At 36.9% G+C, this 14,356-nt stretch overlaps 1 protein-coding gene across 1 annotated transcript in view; it reads left to right on the forward strand.

Annotated features, from left to right (window-relative positions):
- Positions 1-14,356, forward strand: part of DCP1B (decapping mRNA 1B) — a 60,626-nt gene that overhangs the window by 12,330 nt on the left and 33,940 nt on the right. Inside the window, exons 2-3 of the mRNA XM_026863505.1 lie at positions 820-860; positions 3,350-3,477. Of these exons, the coding sequence (XP_026719306.1) occupies positions 820-860; positions 3,350-3,477 (169 nt within the window). The remainder of the gene's footprint in view (positions 1-819; positions 861-3,349; positions 3,478-14,356) is intronic.

A 14,356-nucleotide genomic window follows, 5' to 3' on the forward strand; every position in this document is an offset into this window, starting at 1 on the left:
GGGAAGGGGCGGGTGCCGCCATAGCTGAGGTGCGAGGCCAGCGTCGGTGTTCCGTGGTGCTCCCAACGCTTATCGGGCTGCGTGCCTGGCTCAACCTCTGGGGACTGTGAAAAACTGTGGTGCCTAGGAAACAGGGTTTGAAAGGCTCACAGGGCTGTAAAAGTTTTATCCTGCAGGGCAGGGCTGTAGGGGACTGGGGTTTAAACCAGGGTATGGGCTCAGGAACTCCTCTGCCATTCAAACATCTGTAGCAGCACCGAAATGCATATAAAAAGAGTGTTGGAGTTACAAATATAAAACACAGGCTATTTAAGACTAAAAAACCATCATTAACATGGGGAATCTTTTGGGCATTTAACATTCTGGCTGTTTGCAGGCAGTTCTTGGCTTGCTCTAATCGTGGGGCTTTAGGGCCTGTGTTTGAAGAACCCACGCATTTTGCCTTTGGTGTGGTTTCCCCCTTACACATCCTGAGTGTCAGTCCTAAGGGAAGGCACTGTTTGGAAAATCCTCTCCCTGAATCTGGCCTGTGCATTGCCCTTGGGCATAGCAGAGGGTCAATCCAGCAGAGTGTTTAGTCTCATGGTGTTGAGCTTTTAAAGCCTTTTCATATCTTGTCATAGAACTTGGGTCAGCAGCACAGTGACCTGTAGTCTCTCACCACCATCCAATGAAGATGGGTTTAGTTATTTTTTTCATGGCTTAGGTAAGAGAGAGGTGTAACTGTTGGAATTGGTGAAACAGAGATAAGGGAAGACTCAAAAATGGCTAGCAAAATGTTGCCCTTATTTCAACTTTCTTAACTTTCCTTTTCTTCAGGAGAAGACTGATGTGGAGGGAACGCTGTTTGTTTATACAAGGTGAGGATGTCACATTTTAATGCCTGCAGGTGAAACCTGTGGATGTGGAAAAGCTAGCTGGGATGGAGCATGGTTGACTGAAGTAAAATGCTCCTCCTTGTTCAAGGGTGGAAAGAAACTGGGATTGGCAGAGTCAAATGCAGGGAAGAAAGCACTGGGAAGAAGGCATCACCTTATATTTGGATAAGACTTCTACATGTGATTTAAATCTCAATTTGGGTAAACCATAGAAAACTCTTCAGTTATTTTAAATAGGATGTAGCTTTTGCAGTTTAGAAGATGTCTGAACAAAAAAGAAATAGTGGAGTAAACAATGATACTCCTTAAATGAAGGGAATGGTAGAACTTACGAAGTATTGTGTTCTCTACTTAAGGAACTTTCATACTACTTGTGTCTGATTATTCATTTTTCCATGTATATTTCATGCAACATTTTGTATGGTTTTAATGCTTTATTTTATCAGCAGGCCTGATTGTGGCTCTTCAAAGCATTGGTCACATCATTTATTCTAGCATATACCTTAGATCTGTTGTGAAGCCTGCCTTGCATTTGGGTTTCCAAGTTAGTGCCCCAACATTTCCCTGTGACTTGTTAAAATCAGAAAATAGATTAGTAAGCAGATCTTGCAGTAGATGTTGGGATGGGACACCAAAACAGAAACTCTTCTTCAACATTTATGCTGACAAGGGTCTGGTAGGAGGACTGAGAAAGCAAGAGATTGTTTTGAGAAGGAGAGAGATGCATGTGTAAAGTGACAGGGAGGCCCAAGAGACTGTGAGCTTTGTGTGAAGTGGGAATGCTGGTTTTAATCTTTTGAGCTCTTTTGTACCAGCAGTGGAAACACTCATCAGGAATTTTTCTAAGCTCCTTTCAGGTAAGTGGAAATAAGGTGCTGTTATAATTACCACAAGAGGAAAGAACTGGCCCTTAGTTGTGCTAGCAGTAGGTGAAGGTGACTAGTTGTATGCTGCAAAACAGAAGTAGTATTTTTCTGGTATGTTGGCTCTGAAACTCCAGAACTGACAACATGTAACCTAGCATCTGTGGTCCTTCACTGTTCTTTTTGTTGGCTGAGGAAATTTCTACTTACAGCAGATTGCTACCCTGGCTGCCCTATAGGCAACAGTATGGAACGTTTTGTGAGTTGTGAGTAACATCATACATTGCCCTCCCCATTCAGTTTTAACTTTGATTTCCTGTGGATTTGAACAAAGTCATAAAGTTGTGGAAAAAATATTGCCAACAGACCATAGGCTGGAGATCACTGATCTTATTACTGTTGTGACAATGTAATGTGACCGTTTTACCTGAGCTGGCTTATTGATCACTTATCTCATCTTTGCAAATTCTGAGGAATGGTGAAAAAATCAGACTTTCAACTGGGTTAACACCAGTGGAAGTGGACTGTTTGTTTGTTTGTTTGTTTGAATTGAAGTACTGACTCTTGCCAACAAGGTTCCACACTTGTTTAATTTTCTGTTGACTCCAATCCTGTAATGCAGGTTCCTGTGCTTTGGATTTCAATGAGAAATCCACGCACCAGCAGTTACCGGAGATGGCACTTTTCTCAAATGTTTAGCCATCATCTTTTTCTTTATTGTCACACTTCATTTGAAAGTACTATCTCCTGTCAGGATCTTGATAGGTTTAACAGCTCACATTAATAAAAAATATATGTGACTTGAAGTGTAACCCCCATGAATGAGCATAATGATTTAGTGTCATAGAATCACAGAACAGTTTGGGTTGGAAGAGACCTTCAAAGATCATCCAGTCTAACCCCCCTGCCATGGCTAGGGACATTTTTCACTAGACCAGGTTGCTCAAAGCCCCATCCGACATGGCTTTGAGCACTGCCAGGGACAGGGCAGCCACAGTCTCTCTGGGCAACCTGTTCCATTGTCTTACCACCCTCCCTTTAGTTCTTATGCTTTAGATTGTATGGAAAATCCTATTGGGATGACTGTTACTATCTGCAATTATTAATCAGTGTTAAAAAAACTTGCTCTGGACCATGACTGAATCATTCTAACTGCTATTTTCTACTCCAGTCATAAACTATAGGGTAGATGGTGCTGGATAGATAACATCTGGGACAAAGTGGTGTTTTGTAACATCTTGCCTGTTCAGAAGTTGCAGGCCTTATAACTTGAAGTGAAAACTGGACATGCAGATATGATTATGCTGTGACTAAATCATTGGACCTCAAATGATAGTATCACAGATGTGGCATACTCTGTAGCTACTATAAGACTAATGGTGCTTCTGTTATTTCTCATACATAATATAGGGTTTTGACATAATTAAAAGAATTGCATGAAACACTGCAAGAGTCAATTGTTACTCCTTGGCAACAGAATTAGATTTTTGTAGTATCTCTTAGAAATAAAAAAACAATTTTTGAGAACTGTACAACAAAGAAATTTTTGTGGGTTTTTTTTTTTTTTTGTTTCTTGATTTGATGTGATTTCTACTTGATAATTTTCAGATCAGCTTCTCCAAGGCATGGTTTCACAATTATGAACAGACTGAGCATGGAAAATCGAACAGAACCTATTACTAAAGACCTTGATTTCCAGCTGCAGGATCCTTTTCTACTGTACAGAAATGCCAGATGTAAGTATGTGATATGTTGGGTTGAATACTGAAAAAGCCAGCTTCTCTTCAGAGTCTGTTCTTGGTTAGGGCAGTCTAAATGATTAGACTGCAGCTTTCAAGGGGCCGAAACTAGCTGGTTAACAGTTGCAATTGAAGGAATACATTTTGGTTTTTGACATGCTGGAAGAGTTGCTCAGTGCTTCCTAAAATGCCACTATTCTAAAGTATTAGAATGTGCTTAACAGTACTCTCTTCATTGAACTGACAAATAGTAGACTTTTATGGTTGTGTGTGTGTGATGGGCATAAAGACTCACAGGGATATTCTGTTGTGTTCTGAATATACCCCAGTCAGTGTTGGGAAGTCTCCCCATAAAGCAGATCTACTGAGGGTTGGAGTAATATTTGTAGTCTTTGTTTTCTGCATAAAAATAGACAAATGCAGCCAATTCAAACCCACCTTCTGCTACGGCTCTAAACTACTGTCCTTATAGCAAGTTGGAAGGCAGGTTGCTTCTCGACTCCTGGGGGTAATTCTTGACAACATAGTGTTGAGACTAATTTAAACCCTGATGAAAGACAAAGTTGTTACTTTGGGCTCTGTGTTTATCTTGCATGATTATACAAGAATTAGCAAGTGGTAGGCAAACTCAGAAATAAGTGGAAGACATGAGAGCTGTATTTTTTACAGCAATGTATACAAACAGACTCTTAAAATGTGCAATTATATGAGAATGAGCAGTTATGAACATACAGTTTATATCTGTACTTGAAAGCAGATCTGTAGTATGATCTATACTTTGTTTCTGATGCATAAAAGCAGATTGCAGAAATGTTTAATGTGAACTGTGATGCAGAAGTGTTCCCTCTGGATGAAGTAAAAGAAATTTGTGGCATACAAAGCAGCCTAGTTTGATAATCTGCTAGACCTTTTACTTCATAAACTAATTTGGAGTTGTAAAATATATCAAGAGGGAATCCTGTTGTTCACACACTATGTGGTAGAAACAATAGAGAAATAACATTTTAAATAACCTAAATAAAACTTCTATTTTTGAGAGTATTCAATAGGCTGACAAAGAATTGAAATTCCTAAAGAAACTGAAAAGAAATGAAGACATCTCTAGACTAACCTGACTAGACCAGACATTAGCATTTTTAAGTACTATGAGACCTATTTATCCATCTGATTTTGAAGTTTTTCCTGTGTTTATGTAATCTTTTTTTTATCGCATTTTGAAATTCCATTAGAAGTCTATGTATGTATATACATATATCTACCTTTAAAAATCTGTTCTATTAATTTTTTATTTTTGTTAAGGCAGTTGTTATAACAATTTCTAATTCTCTTTATACCTATGCTGACGTCAGTAAGTCTTTAGTCTGATTACTACATGTAAACTGATTCATTTTGGTTTTTTATTAGGAGAAAAATTGGGATTTTTGGGGAGTGTAATCTCTTTATTCACTAAGAGATGTCAGAATCTTAGATTTGCAGGGTCTCAAATGTAAGTACTAACATGTGCTTCTGAGCAGTGGGCCTATGTTCAAGTAACTTGTCTAGGGCTTTTTGGCTAATTGTGCAACAGTAAAATGCAGAAGGCTTCTTTTCTGAGTTCCTGTGTCTAGGCAGTGGTTCTTTTAGGATAGTTACTGCTGAACTGTGTTTGCGCAGCATCAGGAAACTTCTCTGTTTCTCAGATTGCCCTGCCAGTGAGTAGACTGGGGGTGCACAAAAATTTGGGAGGGGACAGAGCCAGGACCACTGACCCCAGCTGACTAAAGGGATACCCCAGGCCATATGATGCTGTGCTCAGAAATAAAAGCTGGGAGAAGGAGGAAGAGGGATGCTTGGAGTTGTCACTTGTCTTCCCAAGTAACCATTACACATGATGAAGCCCTGCCTTCCTGGAAATGGCTAAATATCTGCCTGCTGATGGAAAGTAGTGAATGAATTCCTTATTTTGCTTTGCTTTCACACACAGCTTTGCTTTTATCCATTTCCTGTGCTTTTACCTATTAAACTGTCTTTGTTCTTAACCCCTGAGTTTTCTTACTTTTGCCCTTCTGATTCTCATCCCGCTGAGGGGAGGGAGTGAGTGGCTGTGTGGGGCTGAGCTGCTGACTGGGGTGAACCCACACCACCTACACTTTCCCAGTGACAACATGAAAGTAACAACACCTTTCTTTCAGTTTAGGATCACTCAGACACAAGATCTGATAGATTCTTGACCTTGTGGCACTCTTTATCATTCCCTTGAGTGCAACCATGAAAAAAGAACTAACAAGATTCCTAGCCAGTCTACTGCTGTTTTTATAAAGTCATCTTTAGCCTGGGTCTGGGGATCTGATTTTCACCACAGTTAGCAGCTTTGTTTAATCTGAGAATTTTGTTGTCTGAGAGAAAATTCATGTTTGCTCTACTAAAAAAAAAATCTTCTAGTTTAGGATTTCAGTTAGTATCAGATATGTTCCAGGTATATGTTACCCATAGTTACTTAACTTCTTAAGATAATCTTACAAAGGCTTAAGCATTAGTTATTCAAGAAAACTGAGGGTCTTGGTACTTCACAGGGAAACTGTTGTTTTCTCAGATTTTCATGGAAATATCTGTGTTTCCAGAGCAAACTGGCATTACAGACCCATAGACTGGCATTACAGACCCATACCAACTCATTTGACTTTTCCAGGTTTTCTTTAGGCTCTTACAGATTGTTCATGTGGCAATTTCTCCACTGAGACGCAGATACCTCTAGCTCTTTCTTCCTTACTGTGTATTTCAAAGTCTTCGCTACATAAAGGAACCTCCTCGGCATTAAGTATCTGTTTTCACTAGGGTATCATCCAAACATGATTCTGAATATCCGTCTTGAATTTTCTATATGAATATTATCCTTGTGTTTTGCTTTATCATACAACTTGCCTTTATAATTTTTGCAAAATGAGGCTTCACGCTTCTTCCTTATTAAATGGAGTTTTTCGTCCAAAACTGGGTTTTTTAGGCCCCGATCTTATAATACTATTTTTATCTTCTGCTTCCAGTTACTAACAAGGAATACTTAGTAACAGCTGTTTACTTGGCAAAACAGTGGAGAGTTTGGCAATAATACTTAGCTGGATCTGGAGACATCTTTTTCTAACCTGTTGTTTGACTTGGTTAGTTCTTGCTCTATTTTTAATACATATCTTCTTCTTAGATATAGTAAAACTAGCAGAATTTCCTCTGTTTTTCTAATTGGTATAGTTGCTTTCCCATATAACAGGACTTAGGTTTAGGTTTTGTTACAATGTAAATTTCAGAAAAATACAAAAGCATGCATTTGGAGGAATAAAGAAGTCCTGCCCAATGTTTTGTTTCTTCCAGTATTCTGAATGCTTGTTGAAACCAACTTCATTTTGGTACAGCTAAGTATCTGTGGCTGAATATCACACCAGTCCGAAGTAAACGCACTTGGCAGCAAAAGGTCGTACTAGTGTACTGGACAAATAAGCCAATATTTTGTCATACTATAGCTATCATATTGCAAAGATTGCTTTGCATCCAATATATGATTACAATAGAAAATATGTCCAGAATTATACAGAATAAATATAAATTTTATGAATACTTAAAATAAAAAAGGAATATTTTGATGTTACTTTTTACTTTATTGTTTTTCATATTTCTTTGGTTGTTCCAGATGACTGTGGTCATCTAAAGTTGAAACACTGTCTAAATACCACGTTGCAAACACCTACAGTCTAATCCCAGGACTTTTCAGGCTGGATTTGGGATCTATGCCAGTTAATGTTTGCACTGATCCACTATTTCACATGAAAGTTTAGTTTAGGAAATCTGTTAGGCTAGCGCTAGGGTTATTCATTTCAAAGCCAGGAGAGAAGCTCAAATTGCAGTTTTTAATGCCAGCAGAAAACCTTGTCCACCAAGAAACTGGTTTATGGATCAAATAGGTATTTTCAATGTGATCTTTAAACTTATGTAGTCAACTGCAATTTTAGATGCTTGCTTTCTGAGAGCAAGACAGGGGCTTTATTTTTGTTTAGAGCATCTAAAGATATTAACGTTTTTTTAAAAATTCTTGGGTTCTATATTTGAGTAATCTTTACATAATTACTCCTTTTTTTTCTTAATCTTTGGTGATATTTATTGTCCAAACCAATGTTTAGAGCCTGTTTCTTAAGACTTGATGCTGACTAATATGAGATAGTTCAGAAGAAATGCATAACTATAAATTATTGGTTAAAATAACAATTTTTTCCTTTTAAGCACTGATCAGCCATATAGTAATTTACTCACAACCAATTCCAACTGTATATTATACCAGAGGTATATGGGTGTATGCTGGGTCAGTGAATTATTTCTTGAGTTGAAGGATTTATCATTTCATCACTGAATACTGTTTTTCATGTTTACAGGACACAGTGAATTTGGTGAATATTTAGTTGCATACCTTAGAGCTAGTTTCACCTTGAGCATTTCAGCTCCTTGAAAAAAAAATGCAAGATCCTACCTTATAATAGTATGCTAATTATGGTGATGAGCTGATACACGTTAATTGAGAGCTTTTCTGCTATAGCAAGTAGAGAAAGAAATTGTGTGACAGATCAACAAATATGCTATATCTGACTAGATTCTATAACTGTTTGGACATAGAATTTATTTTTCATTTAATGTGCCACATTTATAGCAAGGCCTTTGATCATGTCATCTCCTAGGCTTGAAACTGAATGAAGTTTCCTAGTCATATGTGGCATATTCTACTGAATTCAAGCTTTTGCAGAGGTTCAGAAGTGGTGCAAAAGCAGACCAGACATGCCTAGTTTTGGTAAAACTGTCTTGGCACACATAAGTACATAACCTCATAGTAGTTTCAGTTATCCAGTTTAACCTGCCACCATATGTCTGTCAGAACCCTGAAACTTTAGTATTATTTTCCCAGATCGTGCAAAGACAACCAGTAGATGAGATGGGATGGGAGGGAGAGGGAAGTTTGCCAGCTGTCCAAAGTTGCATAAGTTTTGTTTTTTCTTTGTGGGTTTTGCTTTTTCTCTGTAGATCATAATTATTTATGTATGAAGATTCTTCCAAATACATGCTTGAGGGCAAGTGATTGTAAAATCTTTAGGAAAAGATAATGGTGTATATTTTTCTCCAGCTATTATTTTTCATTCTTAAATTCTACATTACAACATCGTAGAGCCTTCTCAAATAGAACAGCTCGTCTTCTTGAATACTGATTGTGGCTCTTTTCAGTTCACACTTCTAAGCAAATACATCCTCATTAAATGTATTAAATGGCTAACAGGTGTCCCATGTCTAACCATTTCTGAAGACCCATTGACCCTGCAAGTAGCATTTCTCTTGTAAAGAACATCTGTTTGAAGACTATTAGAAGTTTACTTCCTAAGGGAAAGCAGGAGACAACAGTAATAGAATTTGAGTAATATGTAAAAATGAATATGTCATGAAAAACAATCTTCTTTTAGATACTGTAATGTCTTATTTACCCTAAAATATGTTCTTAGTCTATAGTACATTATATATTCTGTAATTCAATATTTTAAATATCTTCTTTCTTCTGAAATGTGTTTTTATTTGAGAATGAAACAGCATTTGGTAGTTAAATTCACTTATTTATATATTTAGCTTCAGCTTTCTGCATATTGACCAATAAACAACTACTTTCTCAGTTGTTTCCATTGAGACAGGAAAAATAGATATTCCAGGCTTTGTTTTTATGATGTAATAGAGTTTCTGTTTGGTTTTTGGTTTTGGTAAAAATGTCAGTTTAAAATGGAGAGCCTTATTTATCAGCCTCCTACCTGCCAACATACAGTATCTGGTCAAATAACTAACACAGTTCAACAAGGATGAACACAGTAAATTGAAATGCATATTCAATTGATTGTTCCCCAGATGTTCGTTGGTCTTTTTGAATTTTGAAACAAATACCTTTAATGTTTTTTACTTCGTGCAATTTGTATTATTTTTCTCTAAATTCAGTGGTCTGCTGATTCAGAAATATTACATGGCTTTCTGATGCTGCAGCATTAAGCAAAACTCAATGTTTTCGTCACAGTTGAAGAATTTAAAACCAATTTTTTTGAGGTTAAGTTTGATTGCAGAATTATTATTCTGGTCTGCTATACCTGCCTGTTTTGTTGAAGAAAAATATTTCTGTAGTTTAAGACTTAAAAATATTTGTCAATTTGAAACAAAATTGTTTGAAGAGTGAAAGCTCAAACTATAAAAATTCAAAGTAATTTTGGGAGAAGGGCCTTGCCCTCACTAGAGGTATGTTCTTCTTAGGCTGTTGTTTGCTAAACAGATTTGGCTGAAGAGTTTTTTTGAAAGCCTGCCTGCAGTGACTACTGCCATTTGTTCAGAATACAAATGCTTGTGGTTTACCTGAGGTTCTGTCCTTGGAGACATTTTTGTCTCAGAGAAATAATAAATCACTCCTCCTTCTTCCCATTCCACTTTCTCTCCTTTGATCAGCATTATAAAAATTCATCTTGTATCGAGCTAGACAGAACAGCAGCAGAGGTCACGATTATCTTCCCTGGATGTTACTGGCCTTAAAGTGAAACCTCAGTTTTGCTGAGAGTGTTGGAATGCTAACACTGTTAAGCATAGATACTATTCTCCTTTTTTAAATTTAAAAGGAAAAAAAACATTCTGAAAATACATTCATGTTGCAGTAAGAGTTGATTCTAAACCCAGAAAATTAAGGTTGCAGCACAAGCTTTGTTATGTTGCATCCATTTGGTTTTGTTTTCAAAACCTATTTTACAGTTTGGGTCCAACTTAACTATTTTACCGTTTGTCATGTGCAGATTTTTCTGGAGAGGCAAATAGGCTCAGGGAGAAACTTGCTTATCAGATACACAGTGACAATAATTTCTTTTTTCATGTGAGATGCTGTCTAGTGCTCAGTTTACAGACTTTCTTGTACCTACACTCAGAAGTTATCAGTCCTTAGACCAGTTTATAAAAGCATTTCCTACTACAGTTCCCATATAGTTCCTCCCTTTGTGGTCTGTACTTCAATCTATTAATGATTTTAATGTGCTTAGAAGATGGTAAAACTTGCTTCAGAATGTCAGGAAAAATAATAAACTGCCCCTTGGAAATGGTATATTGATTTACATTTTTTATAAATAAAAGCATAAAATATGTACATTTATACATTAGATTTTTGTGCTGTCTCATTTTAATTTTCAAGGATGCCTAAAATCTTTAATGCTTGCCTGTTGAGATATAAAAATATTATTACAACTTGATGGCATAACAACGCTATTTTGCAGTTGAGTGTAGATGGACATGCAGCAGTGCTGGCTTAAGACAGGTGGTTTTTAAGATTGGGAATTACAATCTTGCTGTCTTGTGGTTAGTTGGCTTGCCTGCTCTAGAGTGTACAACCTGATATGCCTGTTTTTGAAATCTGTAACTAAACGCTGCTTGAGTCTGTGGCAGCAGGATTGGATTTTTAACATAGTAAAAGGGAAAGGTTAATTTGTTGTAAAGCAGTATGCATATATGCAAATTGACTGAAAAAGCGGCATAGAATATACTTTTCTGGGGTAACCTGTTGTTAATCTTAATTTCTTCTTAACTCTCTAACTGAAGCTAGCCCTATTTTGAGCAGAAGGCTTGACTAAATGACCTACAGAGGCCCTGGCCAAACTAAATTATTAATGTGATTCTAGGATTAGCAGGTACCGGTTAATTCTACTTTAGGGTGCTTGGGATTTTTTGTGCTTGTTGTGGAGAGTAAACGTAGTTCTGTCATTTAGGTTTTTAGGGTTTAAATAAAAAACAAACCTTAGGAACTGTAATATTGCTTGTTTGTTCTTTTTAAAGCAAAATTGTTTGTACTAGTAAGTATTTCTAAATTTATTTTTTTCAGGGCTGCCTTATTATTCATATTTTCCAGTAAACTAAATACGATATATGTTTTTCAGTGGAAATTTTACATGCCAGTTGTGAAGGCCTTAAGATTAAGACATAAGTTTTCATGTGTGAAACCATGTCCCTTGTCACCCCGCTCAGTTTGGCACAGATATTTCTATTCAGGCTTTCCTAAAAGGGTATTTTTGTTGTTTCTTTCTCACCCTTCCTACCCTGAGGATTTGGTACCAGTTGTGGAAGTCTTTGGCTAAGCAGAGCAAAAAATTTGGAATGCTTTTCATTTGTAAAATGGCTTTTTTGCAACTATAACTGTGATGACTGCAGACATCTTTTTGCTCTAACAATGTGTTTCTGTTATGTGATGAAGATGGTAAAACAAAGTATAAGGAAAAGGAGTGCAGTAATCTTACCATAGGTTTTCACTTATGTGCAATGATGGAGTCCAGTCTGAAAGTCAGAGCAAGTCTATGTCACATGAGAAGAAACAGGCCAAGGAGCTAAAATAACAAAGCTATGTAGTTTTTTGGTGCTGGTAATAATTTTGTGTGTGGTGGAACTGTATCCCTGCCTGGCCAAACAAATTGGTAGGAAAAGTATATGGAATAGAATTAAAACCCTGTTATCAAGCATCCTGCAGTTGTGGATGAGTTTCTGTATAGAACTGAAGGAGTATAAAGTATATGAAGGATATACTGCGTATATCTGCTAGGCGCAGTCTTTGTTTCCCATTTATGGATGTCAGCATATAAGCAACATCTTAGCTTGTCTGGATGTTTACTGCTGAGAGTGTACTGCCAGTACTGGGAATTCCGGACATCTTTTCAAGATAAGATAGGCATATGATGCAGTAAAGCTCGAGTTCAAGTTGGAACATATAAATATTTTTTTTTAAAGATGTTATTTTCATGTGACTACCTGTATACCCTTTACTTCATACACACCTCCCTGTATAGCATGAAATGGTAGATGTTGCCAGATCAGTGTAAATAGGTACATGAATGCCTACATATTTCCGCTGCAAATAAAAATATTACGGCTGTAGTTGCTTTTTAGAAATTTCTCATGTAAGCCCCTTTTCAGATTAGCCCTTTCACATTCACACACATGCCTCTGTCTACAAAAAAACCCTTTTTATTTCTTGTTCCTTATACTTACATGCTTGCCTTTTTTTTTTTTTTTTTCCCCTCATGTCAAAGTGGAAGTGAGAAAGCAGTGTTCATTAGATGCTCAAAAGACAATATATTACCAAGGGAAGCTCTTCATCTACTTAACTCCACAGATTTGAGAATTACCAGAATTATCTAAATCCTGTAGTAGTGTGATCACACATACAGGACTTCACAGTACATTATCCCCAAATATTACTATGTTATTAGTGTAGTTTCATACATTATACAGACTGTTCTATTTAAATAGAAAATGAATACTTATCCCAATAGGTAGATACCAGTACAGTTCATGAGCTGACAACTAGGTAATGTTGCCTTACCTCCAGGTTTGATGTAGAAGCAGTTAAGCTGAGTTTCATGCACCAGCTTCCCCTTATACTTCATTTCGGGTTCCCCTGGCTGGTGGCTGGGTAGTGGGTGATAAGTTTGCCGAACAAAGGCTTGAAACATTTTAAAATTCCAAAAAGCGTTGAAACAGCTGAACCTGAGTATATTTTTTATATATAGTAACGGTAAATTCCTTTTGGTCAATTGTTTCTTACTTCAGAGTTACTTTATGTAATAGCCTTGTACAGAAGTTAGAACGTAAATGTAGCTTTAAACTACTGACAACTCAGTCTTCTAATCTAGAAACTCTTTTCTAGCTCTTTGAAACCTCTGCAATATCTCTTGCATTATCCTTCCTTTCCTTGCTCTTCACTCCTAATCCTTTTCTTGTCCTCTATGCCTTATGCTCAGTTGGAGCCTTCTCCTCCCCCTGTGGTTTTTCAGGAAAACTTGGATTGAGAAGTTAAGATAATGGGTGCCATCCACCCGTCAGCTCATCACCTCACTGAGCCATGACGATCTCTGGTTTCTGTATATCAGCACAGACTTCTCTGATAATATCCTCTTGTGTTTAAAAAAAAAAAAAAAAAAAAGGTTTGTATAATAAGGGGTGGACTTCACTCCTGACATAGCCAGAAAACTTCTCTTGGAATGTGAGCTTGCTCACTTGTACTTTTTTATATGTGTGTGTATATATATAAAAATATTTGTAACCTTCTCTCAAAACATGAAAGATAAATATGTGAGCAAGTGTATCTCACAGTGCATATACAAGCTGCTCGCTTCTGTCTAGTATTGATTTAATACAAGCTCTTGAGTGCCTCATCAGCTCTCTCTTCGTCAAAACAAGTCTTAAATCGGCAGTAAACAATACTTTTCAATTACAGGAGGAAAAAAGAAAGAAACCCTTCTCAAGTGTAAGAGCATACCCTTTAAAGGACAAGGAATGTGTTCTATACAGAAACACGGTTACAACTGCTCCAGTGGAATTCCACAAAGACTGCAAATGCAGTGTAGCTTTTTGGTCTTAACTGGCATACAAACTAGTAACAGCATTGGGCTTAATATTTACTATCTGCTGTGCTTTAGTGGTTGCGGTTGCAGCCCAGCAGCTGGTTTTGTAATGCAGAGCTTGCTTTAATACAATTTAATAAAATATAAAGTCTTCATGTCATAATGTATTGCTTAAAATCAATCTTTAAAAAAAAAAAAAAAAAAAAAGTCCTATGTCTTTTGGAGCCTGTTTCAGTAATCCTTTTTCCATAGCAGAGATATTATTTATATGAAAAAAAAAAAACAACCACAGATCCTGTAGCCAAGGGAGAAAAAATCTAAGTGATGTAAGACACATGCTTCAGGTTAGAAGTCAACAATAAAGGGACTAGGATGACTTTTCCTGTGAATCGTCTAGTGCTGGTCATTGTCTTAGACAGGATATGGACTTTCAGTATGACGAGCTCCACCAATTCTTTTGTTTCTGTCAAACAAAC

This window comes from Athene cunicularia (genome assembly GCF_003259725.1).
Source record: "Athene cunicularia isolate RWA chromosome 1 unlocalized genomic scaffold, athCun1 chr1_part2, whole genome shotgun sequence".
Lineage (NCBI taxonomy): Eukaryota > Metazoa > Chordata > Aves > Strigiformes > Strigidae > Athene > Athene cunicularia.